General features: G+C 49.3%; 1 protein-coding gene across 1 annotated transcript; it reads left to right on the top strand.

Moving 5' to 3' along the window:
• Window positions 1-3,288: 3,288 nt before the first annotated feature.
• On the top strand, window positions 3,289-13,029 carry LOC136373924 (serine/threonine-protein kinase PAK 3-like). Its single transcript, XM_066338990.1, has 9 exons — window positions 3,289-3,472; window positions 4,677-4,740; window positions 5,522-5,570; window positions 6,860-6,969; window positions 7,801-7,918; window positions 8,761-8,860; window positions 9,287-9,483; window positions 9,813-9,947; window positions 12,883-13,029. The coding sequence occupies exons 1-9, from the start codon at window positions 3,289-3,291 to the stop codon at window positions 13,027-13,029; spliced, it is 1,104 nt and encodes a 367-aa protein (XP_066195087.1).
• Window positions 13,030-13,537: the final 508 nt, after the last annotated feature.

Raw genomic sequence — 13,537 nt, 5'->3', positions numbered from 1 at the left:
TTGAAGGGCTGGAAGAAAATTTCTTTTGCTGCCATTTCCTCACAGAAAGTAGTAAAGTAACCCCAAAAACATAGGCTTAATGTGTGACAACCGTGTATCCATGTGCCTGCCTTCCAGAGGAAGTTAAAAATCTATGAATGCCTCACCTTATTCATCCATAAAACAAACTGGATGACAGTCACAGTAGCCTTAGTTATAGGGCCCATGTTTAAATAAGGCCCTGCAAATGGGAGGAATACAGCCACAACCACGTGCCATCCAAACCAGGGCAAGCTAGACCACATGATGCTATCTGATGAGATTTCTATATCCAATACACACAAAAGAAAAAATACTAGGTTACTTAAGAACCGCTATTTCTTTTTCTCTTTCTTTTTTAAGTGCCCACCTGCCGCATGTTGGGTGCCAAAATCTGTCTTGGTTTGGGAAGACAGGTATCTGCCAGGGAAAGCTGGAGCTTCCCTTGGAATGGAGAATTTAAACTACCACCACCACCACTCTTCATCTCAATTATAATTTTTTCAGTTAGAAGCATTTAAGCAAAAGATTTTTGGAAATAGAAATAGCAGTTCTTTACTAATATATTACAAAACAAACAAAAAACCACAACTACAGTATTTATAACAAAAACAGTACCAAGAACTTTGAGGACTTTGCTTCACAAAAACCCAGGGCAGTTTTGGTCTTGGTGCCCCCGCAGGATTCTCAGAGCACCAAGCTGGGAATAGTGGAAAAAAGAGTCTCGGGCTGGCAATTGCAGAGTGGCAGAAATGTCCTGGCAGACATTCACAAAGCACTGTGCCGCTGCTCTCCTGGGTCATTCTCTGCCTGTGGGGAGGCACAGATTCCAAAGTGACACTGGCAGTACAATCAGGTTCCATGTGGAACTGAAGCTCCAACGGCCCCTCAGGCAGATGACAGGAAAGGTGTAGCATTTCTCAAGGGTCTGGTGAGGGCCTCCCTCCACTTCTGCTTTGTCCTGTTTTTCTTTCTGTAGTGACTGACACACAGCCCTGTCCCACAGCTCCATCCTGCCTCTGCAGGTGGCTTCCTGTGTGAGCTCAATCCTTGTGAGAGACACTTCTGCACTTCATGTTCTCTTCAGTCCTGCACCACCATTCCTGGCTTTCTGACATCTACGCTCTTGTTAGAAATCCTGCACATTCAGGAGATAAGGATGTGTGCAAAGATCCTCTGATGGAGGTTAGAGAGCCTCTGGAGCCACCTCAGCTGATGGCGAAGGTCCAAGGTGTTTATTCTCAAAATTCAAAATTCTCTTTTGTTGACTGAGAATTCTGATTGGCAGTAACAGAGACCCTCATTAGGCCCCATCAGAAAATTAACTTAAAACACCCCTGAGGATGCCAGTGAAGGAAACAATAATCCCTGGAATCATGGATGGCTCTGGCATGTATGCCCAGAGTCACCAAACATCACCTAAAACATGGAATTTTTCTACCTCGCTAGGACAGGCAGACATTTAAAGAATTAACTGGGGGCTTCAGGGAAGATGAGGCTGGAAGAGGAAAACAACTCTGAGGGGAAAAGATCCCCATGTCTACAGCAGGAAACATCTCTGCCTGCTCAGAATTGGTCAATGGAACGGGTCTCTCCTCTTCTTTTGAAAAGGATGCCTTCAGGTGAGCTTTGCACCTCCAAAGGCTTTGGATCAGAGCTGGGAAGGTTCAATCATGTAGATGTTAGATAGACAGAAAGATGGATAGATAGACAGATGGAGAGATCAAAAGATAGATAGATAGATAGATAGATAGATAGATAGATAGATAGATAGATAGATAGATAGATAGATAGATAGATAGAATGTGTAGGTCATTATGGAATGTGATCAGGCACAGAGCACTGCACTGAGAGCTGCATTCTTTGTGCATCTGTGCCCTAGCAAGTTTTTCTCTTGGACCTGACTACACTGATGGTGCTAAAGTGGCTGTGATCAGAAAAGAAGAACAGCTCCTCCCACTCCCTGTGATTTCTGAGGACCAAATGGACTGCCAGAATATTGATTTCCTGCCCAATTACTAAAAACAACATACAGATGGCTTGGGATGCCAAAAGGAATGGAACCTATTAACCTGAAAGTGATGAAGAAGCTGGCTGACAAGTGGCTGGCTTAGTAAAACAATAGTTCCATCGGCACAAATGTCCCTCCCACAAATTAAATATTCCCATGAACAAATGATGCATTTTCAAGAGCTGCAACATTACAGAATAAATATCGAGACAAATAATTTCTTAAGTTGGAGAAAGGCAGAAAAAATGCAGATAAAGAGAACAGCTAAAAAAAAAAGAATAGGGCTTCAGCACATAGGAAAAAAAAAACCAACAAAAAAAGAAAGAAGTGAAAATGCCTTTCTCAAAAGAATTTAACTCACTGAATGGAGTGAGGGGACATTAAGAGTCAAAAAGAAGACTATTTGAAAATAGTAAAGCTCCATCAGCACCTCCTCCCTGGCCTTGTCCTGCACAGCCTTCCCCAGCTCCCTTGTCCTCCTGTGGACATGCTCCAGCCCCTCTGTGACGTTCTGCTTCCCAGGGGCCCCAAACTGGACACAGCACTCCAGCTGTGCCCGCAGCGCTGCCCAGCACATGGGGATGGTCAGTGCTCTGCTCCTGCTCTTCCCCTACTGCTGACACAGGCCCGGATGCACTTGGCCTTCTTGGCCACCTGGCCTCAGGGTCAACCTGTTTGAGGGAAAAGATTCAATCAACCCCCTACGATAAAGATGTTGTATAATGCATGAGTTGCTTGTATGATCTTCTAACCTAATTATTGTAGTAGAAATTATTAACTTCACTGAAATGGTATATAAGACTTGGAAAACCTCAGTAAAATCGAATTCTGATCATGAATCTGTCTTCCCGTCTCTCCATCAATCGCCGATAGGCCGTGACCTAGCAAACGGGATAGTCAAATGGGCTAGTGTGCTAGTCTAGCTGAAGGGATCAGAACACTTGGCTTCCTGGATTCCCTTTAGTCTCCTGACTCATCCCCAGTCATTGGAGACAAAATGCTTCAGAGAAATTGATTGGCTGTGGGGCTGGTTTCATACTGGTGTTGTTTTTAGGACTGGAATTACTTCTTCTATTGCTTCTACAGCTGGTTTTGATAAGAATTCTACATTTTGGTTAGCTCAACCACCTTGAAAGAAAACATCAGGTGAATTTTGAAAAGGCACATCCATGTGGCACGGTCAGAGAAAACTGCCCTGCAGGCAGCAGGAAGCCTGCAGCCCCTCTGCTGGATGTTCCTCCGGTACCGGGCCCTTTGTCATGGCTAATGCCCAGCCGGTAAATACTCTTGGAATCCTAAGCATTGGTCTCAATCCCTGCATGGATCATACTCTAGGAAAGCACACCAAGGCCTTGGTGACTCTGCAGTACAAACAAGTGAGCTGCTTCTTGCAGGAGCTGGCAAGAGCTGGCAGTGCAGTGCTGTCAGAGAGCAACCGGTCAGGTACAGAGCAGAGCCCGGTTGACTCAGTGTCTGCCATCAAGTGTTGGGACAAAGGGTGGATTGATCTAGACCTCTGTGGGTCTGAACTCAAAGACAAGCATGTTCTGTCTTGAGTGGGGTCAACAGCTTGTAATGGGGCTTGCTATGGCTCTAGCTTTTTCACAGTGGTTTTCAATGGCCGTTTGTGGGCTTTGCAAAGCTTTTTGTCATACCTGCCTTGCTGCTGATGGCCGGTGTGACTGCAGAGGCTGGAGCCTTCCGTAGCTGGGAGGTTTCAGCTGCTACCCCATTGCTGCAGCTTTGCCTGGACTCGTGAAAGGATCAGCATCTCGTTTGGGCAGCTGTGTCTGTGTCACGGCAGTGCCTGAGGAGCGGCACTGTCCTTGTTACCCATCAGGGCTGTGGCCATTGGGGAAGATGGGGCGTGTGGGCACTGTTTGAGAGGTCGAGTCCAGTGCTGGTGACTGCTGCAGCCCAGGCTGAAGACAAGGAGTTGTAGTTCTTCACTAACTGGGAAATGGGCAGAGGCGTCTTCAGAACTTAGCCTGCTCAGGCTAATGATGAGGCTCCTAATTCTTACAGTCATTGTTCTTGGTGTTAGCATGAGCTGCCGTTCTCTAAAAATGGCAAGGCATTCTTTAGGCAGACTGCTGAGAGATAGGTGAGGTCCCCTCCTCTCCTGGAATTCACTTTGCAATATTCTTTCTGCTCTGCAAAAAGCAGATGTGTATAAAACTTCACTCCAGATGCCAGGGTGCGTTTAAGCTTTGGAAGTAGGAAACCTTTGGCTGAATCTCACAGAGTAGAAAACCTTTGGCTGAATCTCACAAACGAGTGCTTATTTCCATGAAAATGAAGGGTGATGATTTTTCAGCCTTTCTCCCACTTTGTAGATGACAGCCACTTGCCTTGGTGCCTTTTCTTTTCTGATCTCTGCCTGCTCTGATGGCTTCTCCCTGGGCTTAGTTTCCTTTCATGGTAACCCTGCCAAGGAGCATGGAGAATCAGACTCTGTGCACGCCACGTATGCTACAGAGCCGCCAGTCTTGCTGGGGCTGCTGTCGTTGTTGTTCTTGTCGATGTCACTGTTAGCCAAGCGACCACAAACTGCTTAGAGCCCCAGAGAGTGAAGGTGAGATTCAGAGCTCCTGGAAGTCAGTATCTCTGTTTTGAAGTTTGCTTCTTGCATTTTGTTTCTTTCAAGGGACACTTGTGAGCATGGAAGATCCAGAAGAGAAATACACTGGATGGAAAACTATTGGCAGTGGGTGAGTGTGGCCACACTTACTTCTACAGAATTATGGGCCAGGTATTTTGGTGCTGCAGAATCAAGTGGAAGTCAGGCAAGCTGCAAGCATCCTCAGACCCTGGTTTTAGATTGTCCCTGTCTCAGTACTGATCACAAGGCATCATCAAAGACGAGCAGACGCTAACAATGTCTTGCCTGCCTCAAGGAGCAGCACCTGGGAGCCCTCCAGTCCCTCAAACATGTGGCACCAGTTTGCTTCTTTTCCTAGGAGACAAGGTTTTGTAGGACTGCAAGTAATACGGCCATGCTAATGAAGGAAGAAGCTGAGAGAGCAGCTTCCCACCTGATAGCTGTCAGATGACAGCTGATTTCTTTCCAATATCATGCTGGAAGCAATATTCAGTGGTGAGAACAATAAGAAAGGCTGTGTGGTGTTGCCTGAGTTGGGCAGATTAAAACAAGAGAGCGGTGAGAAGGCCCAACAGGACAGTGTTTTTCACTGCCTGGAAGGGCATGCCGCACACACAGACACAAAAAGGAAAAGACAATGAAAACCCCCATGTCCATCGTCTAGTGTGTACCTTGGAGATTGGTGGCAGCCCTTTTTCTTCCCGTTGGACACATCCTTTTTCTTGGACACGCACGGCAGAGGGCTGCTGGGCTGCTGTGCCATTGACCGAAGAGTAGAAGAAGCCCAGTGTTTGAGAGACACTTGAGGCAGCAGAGAGCTCCTGCCTGGGCTGCCTTTTGCTTCTCAGCACTGAAGAACTTCTCTGTTCTCGCTGCTGTTCTGTTTCTAGGGGTTTCAGAACTGTTTATAAGGCCTTCGATGCTGCCACAGGACGAGCGGTAAGTGCCAACAGCCCATGCAGATTTTGCAGCTCTTGAGCACTTTGCCTTGCGATGTGATCTGTGGCCAGAGCTTTGGGATCTGCCCCTGTCTTTGCTGTGAAGGCTGTCCCACAGAAGCAGCCTGCGTAAAGGCAGGCGGCAAAATGTATCTTGGACAGACTTTGTTCCTCCTACCTAGCTGAATGAATGCAAGGATGGCAGCGGTGTCTTTCCCAGGAGGAAATGCATAGAGTAGCCGATGGCAACAGCCCCCATTCCTCTTAAGCCCCGGTTCAGACACAGATAGGATTTCCCACGGTTTTCCATCAGATGGAAAACATTACATATTTTCAGTTGGAAAATATAATACGAGACCTAAAGAAGGAGAAATCTTGTCTTGAGTGCAGTTTTGCATTTTGGTCCTGGGGAGCCTGGGTCACACAAACACACAGAGAGGGAGAGAGAGAGAGACACAGAGAGAGATCAATGAGAAGAAGTTGATGAAGAGCCTTAAATAATACAACTTTGTGTTGGTCCTGCATTGGTGACTTTCCATTAGAGAGCTGCTGTTTGAACTGAACAGACACAGTGGTGTCTTGGAGCCTCACTGCTCTTTGGGGCTAGAAGTTCAGAGTCCTGAATTCTTGTTTCTGGCTCTCAGCAAATACGAGCCCATCTTCCTGCGAGTTCCTTATCCACCTGCAGTGCTGCGCTCGGGAACTGCACTTGCAGGGAGGTCTACAAGGCATGCGAAGGCCCTAAAGCCCACTTATAACCTGGGGTGTATCCACAGTGTGCCACAGAAAGGATTCTTCATTTTTAAACCCACTACGTAATGGTAAGTCTAAACCGTGTTAAAGAAGGTTCTTGGGAGATGCAAAATGCAACCTGAAGAAGTTCGGATGTGCTAGGACTGTGACTTTAGTTGGAGTCGCCTTGGAGTTCTCTTTTGGATGGCATTTTCTCCGTGACGTATGTGTGTATTTACTGTGGCGTGCAATCAAGAGCAGCAGCAGTTTCGGAAACGCTGGTCAAAGCCCCGAGAAATGCTAACGTATTTTCGGCAGTCTCAATTTATTTTCACAGCAGCAAAATTGCTTTTGGCTGGAAAAATGTCTGTAAATGATAATAATAGTGATGAACAAAGTCCATTTGAGAAGTCTGTGGGTGCAGAGAGTGTTGCTAGTGCTTTGTGCTTGATGGTTTACAGTCCCTTCTTACCAAGGGACTGGCATCTGGGCCCACGAGTGCACAGAGAGAGAGGCTCTTGCAATGTCTGCTCCTAACGGCCTTCAACGTCATTGTAGGTGGCTGTAAGGCACCTTGATCTCCAGCACCAGGGCTGCAAGGAAGTGTTGAACGAAATCCTGGTCATGAGGGAATTTAAGAGCCCCAATATTGTCACCTACCTAGAAAGGTGAGTAGTTCTGATCTTTTTTGGAGCATGTTCATTTGCACACTTGCAAGGCAAAAGTTTAAAACCTTTTTCCTCACTGGCAGAAAACTGATCTTTCCATTGCCATCCATCCACTCCTGTACGATGCGTGGGAGGTGATAGCATGTTGTCCCCATGAATGGTTTCTGGCATAAAGAGCTTGAAGGTTGTTCTCAGAAACCCGGCTTTCTCACTAAGCCAGCGGCCCCTATGTTCCCTCGCTGCATGTTCTTTTGCTGGTTTGGGGCAAGAATTTTTGCAAGCGTCGGGGGAGAAGTGCTGAGAAAGCATCACAGCAACGATTTCCCTCGCGCTGTTCACACCATTTCCCATTGCTTTGCATGCCAAAAGACTAGGCTGGGAGACACATAATTGGCCAGGTTTGGTTTTCCTGGTTATGACCGTCCTTTATGCAACGTTTTCCAAAGGCTGTCCACAGTTCTGCACAGCCATCTGCCCTGGGTAAATCTGTGACAACTGAGTCTCCTTGTTGCTGGAGTTAATGGTGCAATTTGCGTAGGAAGATGATGAGGCAGCTGCTGGGATGTGTCTGCTTCCTGGTTTATCTTTGCCCTCGCAAAACTGCCTTTTGCGCCTGCTTGCCACCTCAGCCATCTCCTTTTCCGTGGATGTGCCTTCCCCATTTAGATGGCACAGCTGGCAAGCACTGTATAACCCAGGTGGAGTGTGTCTTTGTTTTCTTCCATCTTCATTGACCAGTGCCCTGGAAGCAAAACTCAACCGTAGGCTTTTCTTCCGTAGGGCAATTTAGCCATGCACATTCAGCTCCACGCTGTTGTTTCCCTCTTGCAGCTACCTTGTCAATGAGGCTGTCCTGCTGGTGTTGGAGTACATGGACGGGGGCTCTTTAACTGATGTGGTCACCAAGAAAAGGATGGCTCTAGGACACATAGCAACTGTGTGTTGGGAGGTAAGGGATCCTGCTTGTGCTTGGGATGCCTTGGACTGGCTTGTCCTTTGAAAGTGCAGCTAAGTGAGAGATTCCATGCTCAGAGCTCTCTTTCTGTGCTGCTTTTATGCTTCAGAGAAGAAAAAGCACCTGCACTGAACTGCCTTCCACTGTCCCTGCTCGCCACTGTCCCTACCCTTACTCTAGTCTTTTCACTGCTCTCATCTGCCGCTGTTGAACTCTATCTTTTTTCATTTTTTATTTTCTGTTCTGCGCTTTGCCTCTCTGAGCCTTTGCCCAGAGCTTTTCTGCGTTGCCTTCTCTGCCTGTAACCACAAAGGAGCCGGTGTCCGAGTTTTAAAGCAACGGCAAAGCCAAAGAGAGACTCATCTCTCACAGGTCTCAGCTTCAAGGGACGGCATGGCACCCACCATGGTGCTTGCTGCTGAAAACTGACACATGAGCTACTTCCAAGTCTGCTATCCAGGCAGCCATAAGAACCCTTGTCCTCCAGGCTCCTGCCCAACAGTGATTCCCTTGGTAGCTAAGGCAGGGGCTTTTCCTCTTTCGGAAAACCCTGTTTTGTCCTTGGGAATGGGGAGAGTGCTTCTGCTGCAGCAGCGGTCATTCTGACTGGCTTCGCAGGGGACAGTCTCCTGCAATGACTGATGTTTCCCCCTCAGAAACAAATTGGCCTGCCTTTGGAATATGCCTGCTCCTGGGGTTGCAGCAGCAAGCTCGTCCCTTTGCCAGCTTTCACTGTTCCCGTGAGAACTGTGAATCTTCACAAGCAGTTTCCTTTTGCATGTGATGAAATCGCATCAGGCTAACTTCTGGCCTCCTGTTTCTTTTTTCTCTCTCAGTGCCTGCAAGGCCTGGCTTTCCTTCATGCCAACCAGGTGATCCACAGATACATCAAAAGTGACAACATCCTTCTGGGCCGGGATGGTGCCGTCAAGCTGGGTGAGTGCTCTCGGTCAGGTGCGGTGCCCCGGGGAGCTGGGGTGGGGCCGCTTTAGGGTGGCCAGCAGGTGCCCAGCAGCGGCGCTGCTGAGAGTGCACGGAGCACTGCTGCGGGCTCGGAGCGCAGCTGGTAAGGTGCGGAGAGTTCTAGAGAGGAACAAGGTGTCCAGAGTAACTTTGGTTTGTGTTTGTTCCTTCTGAAGGAAAAGACTTGCAGAGTAAACCTTCATGTGAATGAGGAAAAGCCAGGGTGTGAATCGTGGCAGCTTTATTAAGTGGACAATTTCCAATTTTCTTGGCTGCAGCTCTGAGGAAAGAGAGCACAGCTACTTTTCCAGCTAGATTCAGCCCTGCATCCTGAGACTTTGAGTGAGGAACTCTTCTCCTTGGTTTCCTACTTGAAGCAGTGTTTGTTTTCCTCCTCAGCTGATTTTGACGTCTGTGCTCTGCTCACCCCTGGGCACAGTAAACAGAGGTCGCAGGTCGGGACTGCTTGGTGGATGGCACCCGAGGTTGTGAGAGGACAGCCACAGAGCCCCAAAGTGGACACCTGGTCCCTTGGCATTGTGGGAATAGAAATGGCTAAAGGAGAGCCTCCTTACTTTGCTGAAACCGAAGACAGGGTAAGGTGCAAATACGCACAGGTACCAGGGTCCTTCTGATCCGTCTCCATTAGACAAAACCCCATTCCCACAGATTGAATGAGTTCCAAGAAGGCCCACTTCTAAAAATGTCCCTAGGGCTCACGTAAGTGTCACGGCAAGACCTCCTGCAGGTTGGAATAGTTGGGGCTGCACTGGGGCCTTTTTGCTTTTGGGAGAGCAGGCGCATCTGTAGCCGTCTGCTAAGCAAGAAATTGCCACTGCAGATGGGAGCTTAAAATATGGGGTCTAGGTGAGCACTTAAAGATATGGAAGAACCAGGAAGGCTCTCATGTTTCCTTCTCCTTCAGGTTAAGTATCTGATAGGCACACGAGGGGCACCAGATCTGCACAAGCTCGGGCTACCCTCTGGCTTGTGTGACTTTCTGGGCCGGTGCCTGCAGATGGATGTGGACAGGCGAGGCTCTGCCGAGGAACTCCTGCAGGTACAATGCAAAGGGGCCGCAGGCCCAACCGGCTCTTCCCTGTCAGGGTTTGCTCCTCACCCTGACTCCAGGGCATCGGATGGGCCCCCCTGTAGTAATCTCCGCTCTGGCTGCTTTCCCAGTGAAAGCCAAGTAGGATCCAAGCCTGGCTGAGGTTAGAAGGGAGTGGTGAAAGTCATCTAGTCCAAACCCCCTGCCACTGGCAAAGCCATCTTCAAGTAGATCAGGTTGCTCAGAGCCTCGTCCAACCTGACCTTGAATGTTGCCAGGGGTGGAACACCTCCCAGCTCTCCAGGCAGCCTGTGCCAGTGTTTCAGCACTCCCCTGGAAAACACTTTCTGCCTCAGAGCCCATCTGAATTGGCTCTCCTTTAGCTTAAGACCATTTCCACTTGTTCTCTTTCAACTGGCCCCACTAATAGAAGTGTGCCCTTCCTTCTAAGCTCTCTAAGCCCCTTCAAAATATTGAAAGGTGTCCCTGGAGCTTGCCCTGCTCCAGGCTAAAGAAGCCCAACTCTCACAGCCAATCCTCAGAGAAGAGCTCCCAACTTCTGGTCATTTCAGAGGCCCCATTTTTTGCTCTTGCCTGATGCACTCAGGTTTCCCTGGCAGCAAAGGAACTGAAGTGTTGCAGTGCTGGCGATGGAGGCCTGCAGTGGGGCTTGAAGAACACAATGAAAGCAGTCCCTGCCAAGCGGTTCTAGATTGCTCTGTGGGACGGCAGGGGCTGTGGGGGGCTGACTGTGAGCCTCAGAGGGACCCAGCTGTTCCCTCCTGCCCCACTCTTAGAGGTTTCTGCCAGCCAAACAGGGACAGCTGAGCAGGATTTGTGCCAGCCCCGCGTGCTGCCTGGCCCGGTCAAGTAGATGAGAACTGCTGTGGCTTTGCTGCCAGGTTTTGTGGCAGACAGGCAGCTGGTGACCAAGCCACTTCCTTGGCTGTCGCTGCTGTGAAGGAAGATGCCAGCCAGCACAGGAAGGGCAGCACATGCCAAGCTAGACACTGCCCCCACTGCAAGCCAGAGCTGAGTCCATCTGCCCTCTGCTGCTTGTGTCTCTCTGCTCCTGGCTCACTGCTGAAAACACGCATGTCCAGTGATCCTGAGAACAACACGTGGGAGTAATATTTTACAGAGCTCTTGAGTGTCTCTTGAGGATTGGTTTATGCTTCATATCTCTTTTGGACGCTCAGGCCATGTCTGTAGAAAAAAGGAGATTGAAGCCTGTTGAGTTTCCTGAAAGGAACAAATCGTTTGCACAGCAAGCAGCAATCCCACAGTGGTGTCAGGAGAAAAAAATCCCAAGAGTGATGACGCCTTGAGGGATGGACTAGCGCAGTTATGGACGTGTTTGCCTGTGATAGCAGTGTCCTGGATGTGACCGGAGACATGCTGATGGTGCCCTCAGTCCCATGTCTGTGTGCTTCTGGGCGCTAGAGGAATCCAGCTTGATCCTGTTAGGAACTCTGTTTGGTAAAGAATGGTTCCTTTTTCCTTTGTCTCTTTTCATTTGGTTTCTTTTTTTTTTCTTTTTCTCTCTGGACAGCATCCATTTCTCAAGATAGCGGAGCCTCTCTTCAGCCTCTTCTGACAGCCTGATTGCTGTCATCCCTGCAGCAAAGCAATGCAGGCAGCAGAGGAGATGGCAAGGACCACTTCAGCCCCTTGAGAACAGAGCCTCTGAGAACAGGCAGAAATCCTGAGGAGAGAGGGACCAGGAAACACGTAGCCATCAGAGTGGGAAAGGAAGATGGCATCTACTTTTCTCCCACCTGCCAATCCTCCTTCTAAGCTTCTGCTTAGGACAGCATTTCTGGAGAGCAAAGTCACTAGTAATGGGTACTTTCCTGCTGGGGAGTTGTGTGAGGCATCAAGCTTCCAGTATTTGTTTGGGGAGCTTGGCTGGGACTTCATCTGGAAGTGTCTTCCTCCCCTCACGAGGCAAGGGAGCAGGAACAACGGGGTTTGGAGGCACAGCAGCTGCTGGAGCAATGAGAGGGCTTCCTGGACAAAGTACAGAAGAAGCAGGAGAAAAGGCTGCTGGTGATGGAGTAGGAAGTTGCCACCACGCAAGTTGAAGAAGACGTAGGAAGCAGAGCCAATCAAGAGGCAAAGGGTCTGAAAAAAGAAGTTTGTGTGTTGTTTTGGACTCCTCTGGACTCTTCATGGGCACGGCTGTCTGGTCACTGTATGTCTGGGTGGGATTGTGTCTTAGCTGGCCCTTGTTCAACAGTGCTGGAGAGACCATGGTGCCATGAGGGACAGGGCCTCCCAGGTGAGGGGCTACCAGAGCACAGATTTGAGGAAAGCAGGAATGGTGTTGTAGGACTGAAGGGAATGGGAAGCCCAGAGGAGTGTCTCAGAAGGAGGAAGGTCCCACAGGAAACAGCCTGCAGAGCCAGGCTAGAGCTGTGGCTGGGGGCTGGCCGTCAGGCTGCTAAGGAGGTGCCTGAAACTGCCGAGTACATCCTGTGCATTCTCTGTCTGCTCGAGCAGTGTATTATAGTCTGTGTGCCTCAGCATGAGCTGTAACGCATCTTCCTCTTCACTCTGGTGTCTGACAGACATTTTGGACTCTCTACAGAAGCCATTGTTGTGCTTGCAAGCAGCCAGGGAGCTCCTGGGGCGTTCCTTTGGCCTGTGAGGGCAGCTGGGAGTGGGTGAGCTTTGCCTGAGCTTCCCTGTGCGGTAAAGGCAAAAGCGGGGATTGTTTCCCGAGTGGCAGCAGGCCGTGACCTAGCAAATGACCCAGCGAACGGGCGTGTGCTAGTCTGGCTGAAGGGATCAGAGCACTTGGCTTCCTGGATTCTCTTTAGACTCCTGACTTGTCTCCAGTCATTGGAGACAAAATGCTTCAGAGAAATTGATTGGCTGTGGGGCTGGATTCATACTGATGTTGTTTTTAGGAGTGGTATTACTTCTCCTATTCCTTTGACAGACCACATGGGCCCCCACCATGTCAGTCTCCACTCCAGCTGCTTTTCAACAGAAAACAGAGGAAACCTGCAGTGAAGCAATCGAAAAAACAGAGGAGATGACCAGGAGCCCTTCAGGATTTCTTTCTCCAATGCCAGCTCGGAGCTGAGCTCAGAATCAAAATGCTGAAAACCTCCAAGCCTGTTGGAAGATTCCCCTCCTTTTCACCCAGGCTATACTGCTCTACGTACACTTCCAAAGTGTCCTTCCTTTTTTAGTGATGGAAAGTCTCTCCTGTGGAGCTCCTGGCATGGTTTGGAATCTGGAACAGTCTCCTTGCTTTATCAAGTCCAACCTCCACTGCCTTTGGAATACCTCCCACTGGCCCGGTTTTGCCCAGCCATGGACTTCTGGATGAGGAAGAAAGTGCAATTGCACTTCCAGCCAAAAGGCAAGGAAGAGCAGCGCAGCCAAAACGTCCTGTGGAAATAGAGGCTTTCAGCTGTGCACACAGAGGCTTTGGGTTCCTACCCAGTTCAGCCGGCACGTCCCCTCTGGGACTGCTCCCACTTCCCAGCTGGCCGCAGCTAATAGCTACGAGGCTCTGCAAGCGGAACCAAAGAAGGTGGGCACGTCTGCTGACAGTACAGGAGAGCAGAGAGCAAAGAGCCTGCAAG

Source organism: Sylvia atricapilla, chromosome Z (genome assembly GCF_009819655.1).
Source record: "Sylvia atricapilla isolate bSylAtr1 chromosome Z, bSylAtr1.pri, whole genome shotgun sequence".
NCBI classification, from domain to species: domain Eukaryota; kingdom Metazoa; phylum Chordata; class Aves; order Passeriformes; family Sylviidae; genus Sylvia; species Sylvia atricapilla.
The sequence above is the reverse complement of the archived record's forward strand: the minus strand, read 5'-3'. Positions and strand labels throughout refer to the sequence as shown.

What these genes read in the sequence shown, in the direction of transcription:
- LOC136373924 (XM_066338990.1), top strand. Translation starts at nt 3,289, where the DNA reads ATGGCTAATGCCCAGCCGGTAAATACTCTTGGAATCCTAAGCATTGGT. An exon ending in ATGCTGCCACAGGACGAGCG is followed by an intron (nt 5,571 to 6,859) that starts GTAAGTGCCAAC and finishes ACGTCATTGTAG; the next exon opens with GTGGCTGTAAGGCACCTTGA. An exon ending in GGATGGTGCCGTCAAGCTGG is followed by an intron (nt 8,861 to 9,286) that starts GTGAGTGCTCTC and finishes TTTCCTCCTCAG; the next exon opens with CTGATTTTGACGTCTGTGCT.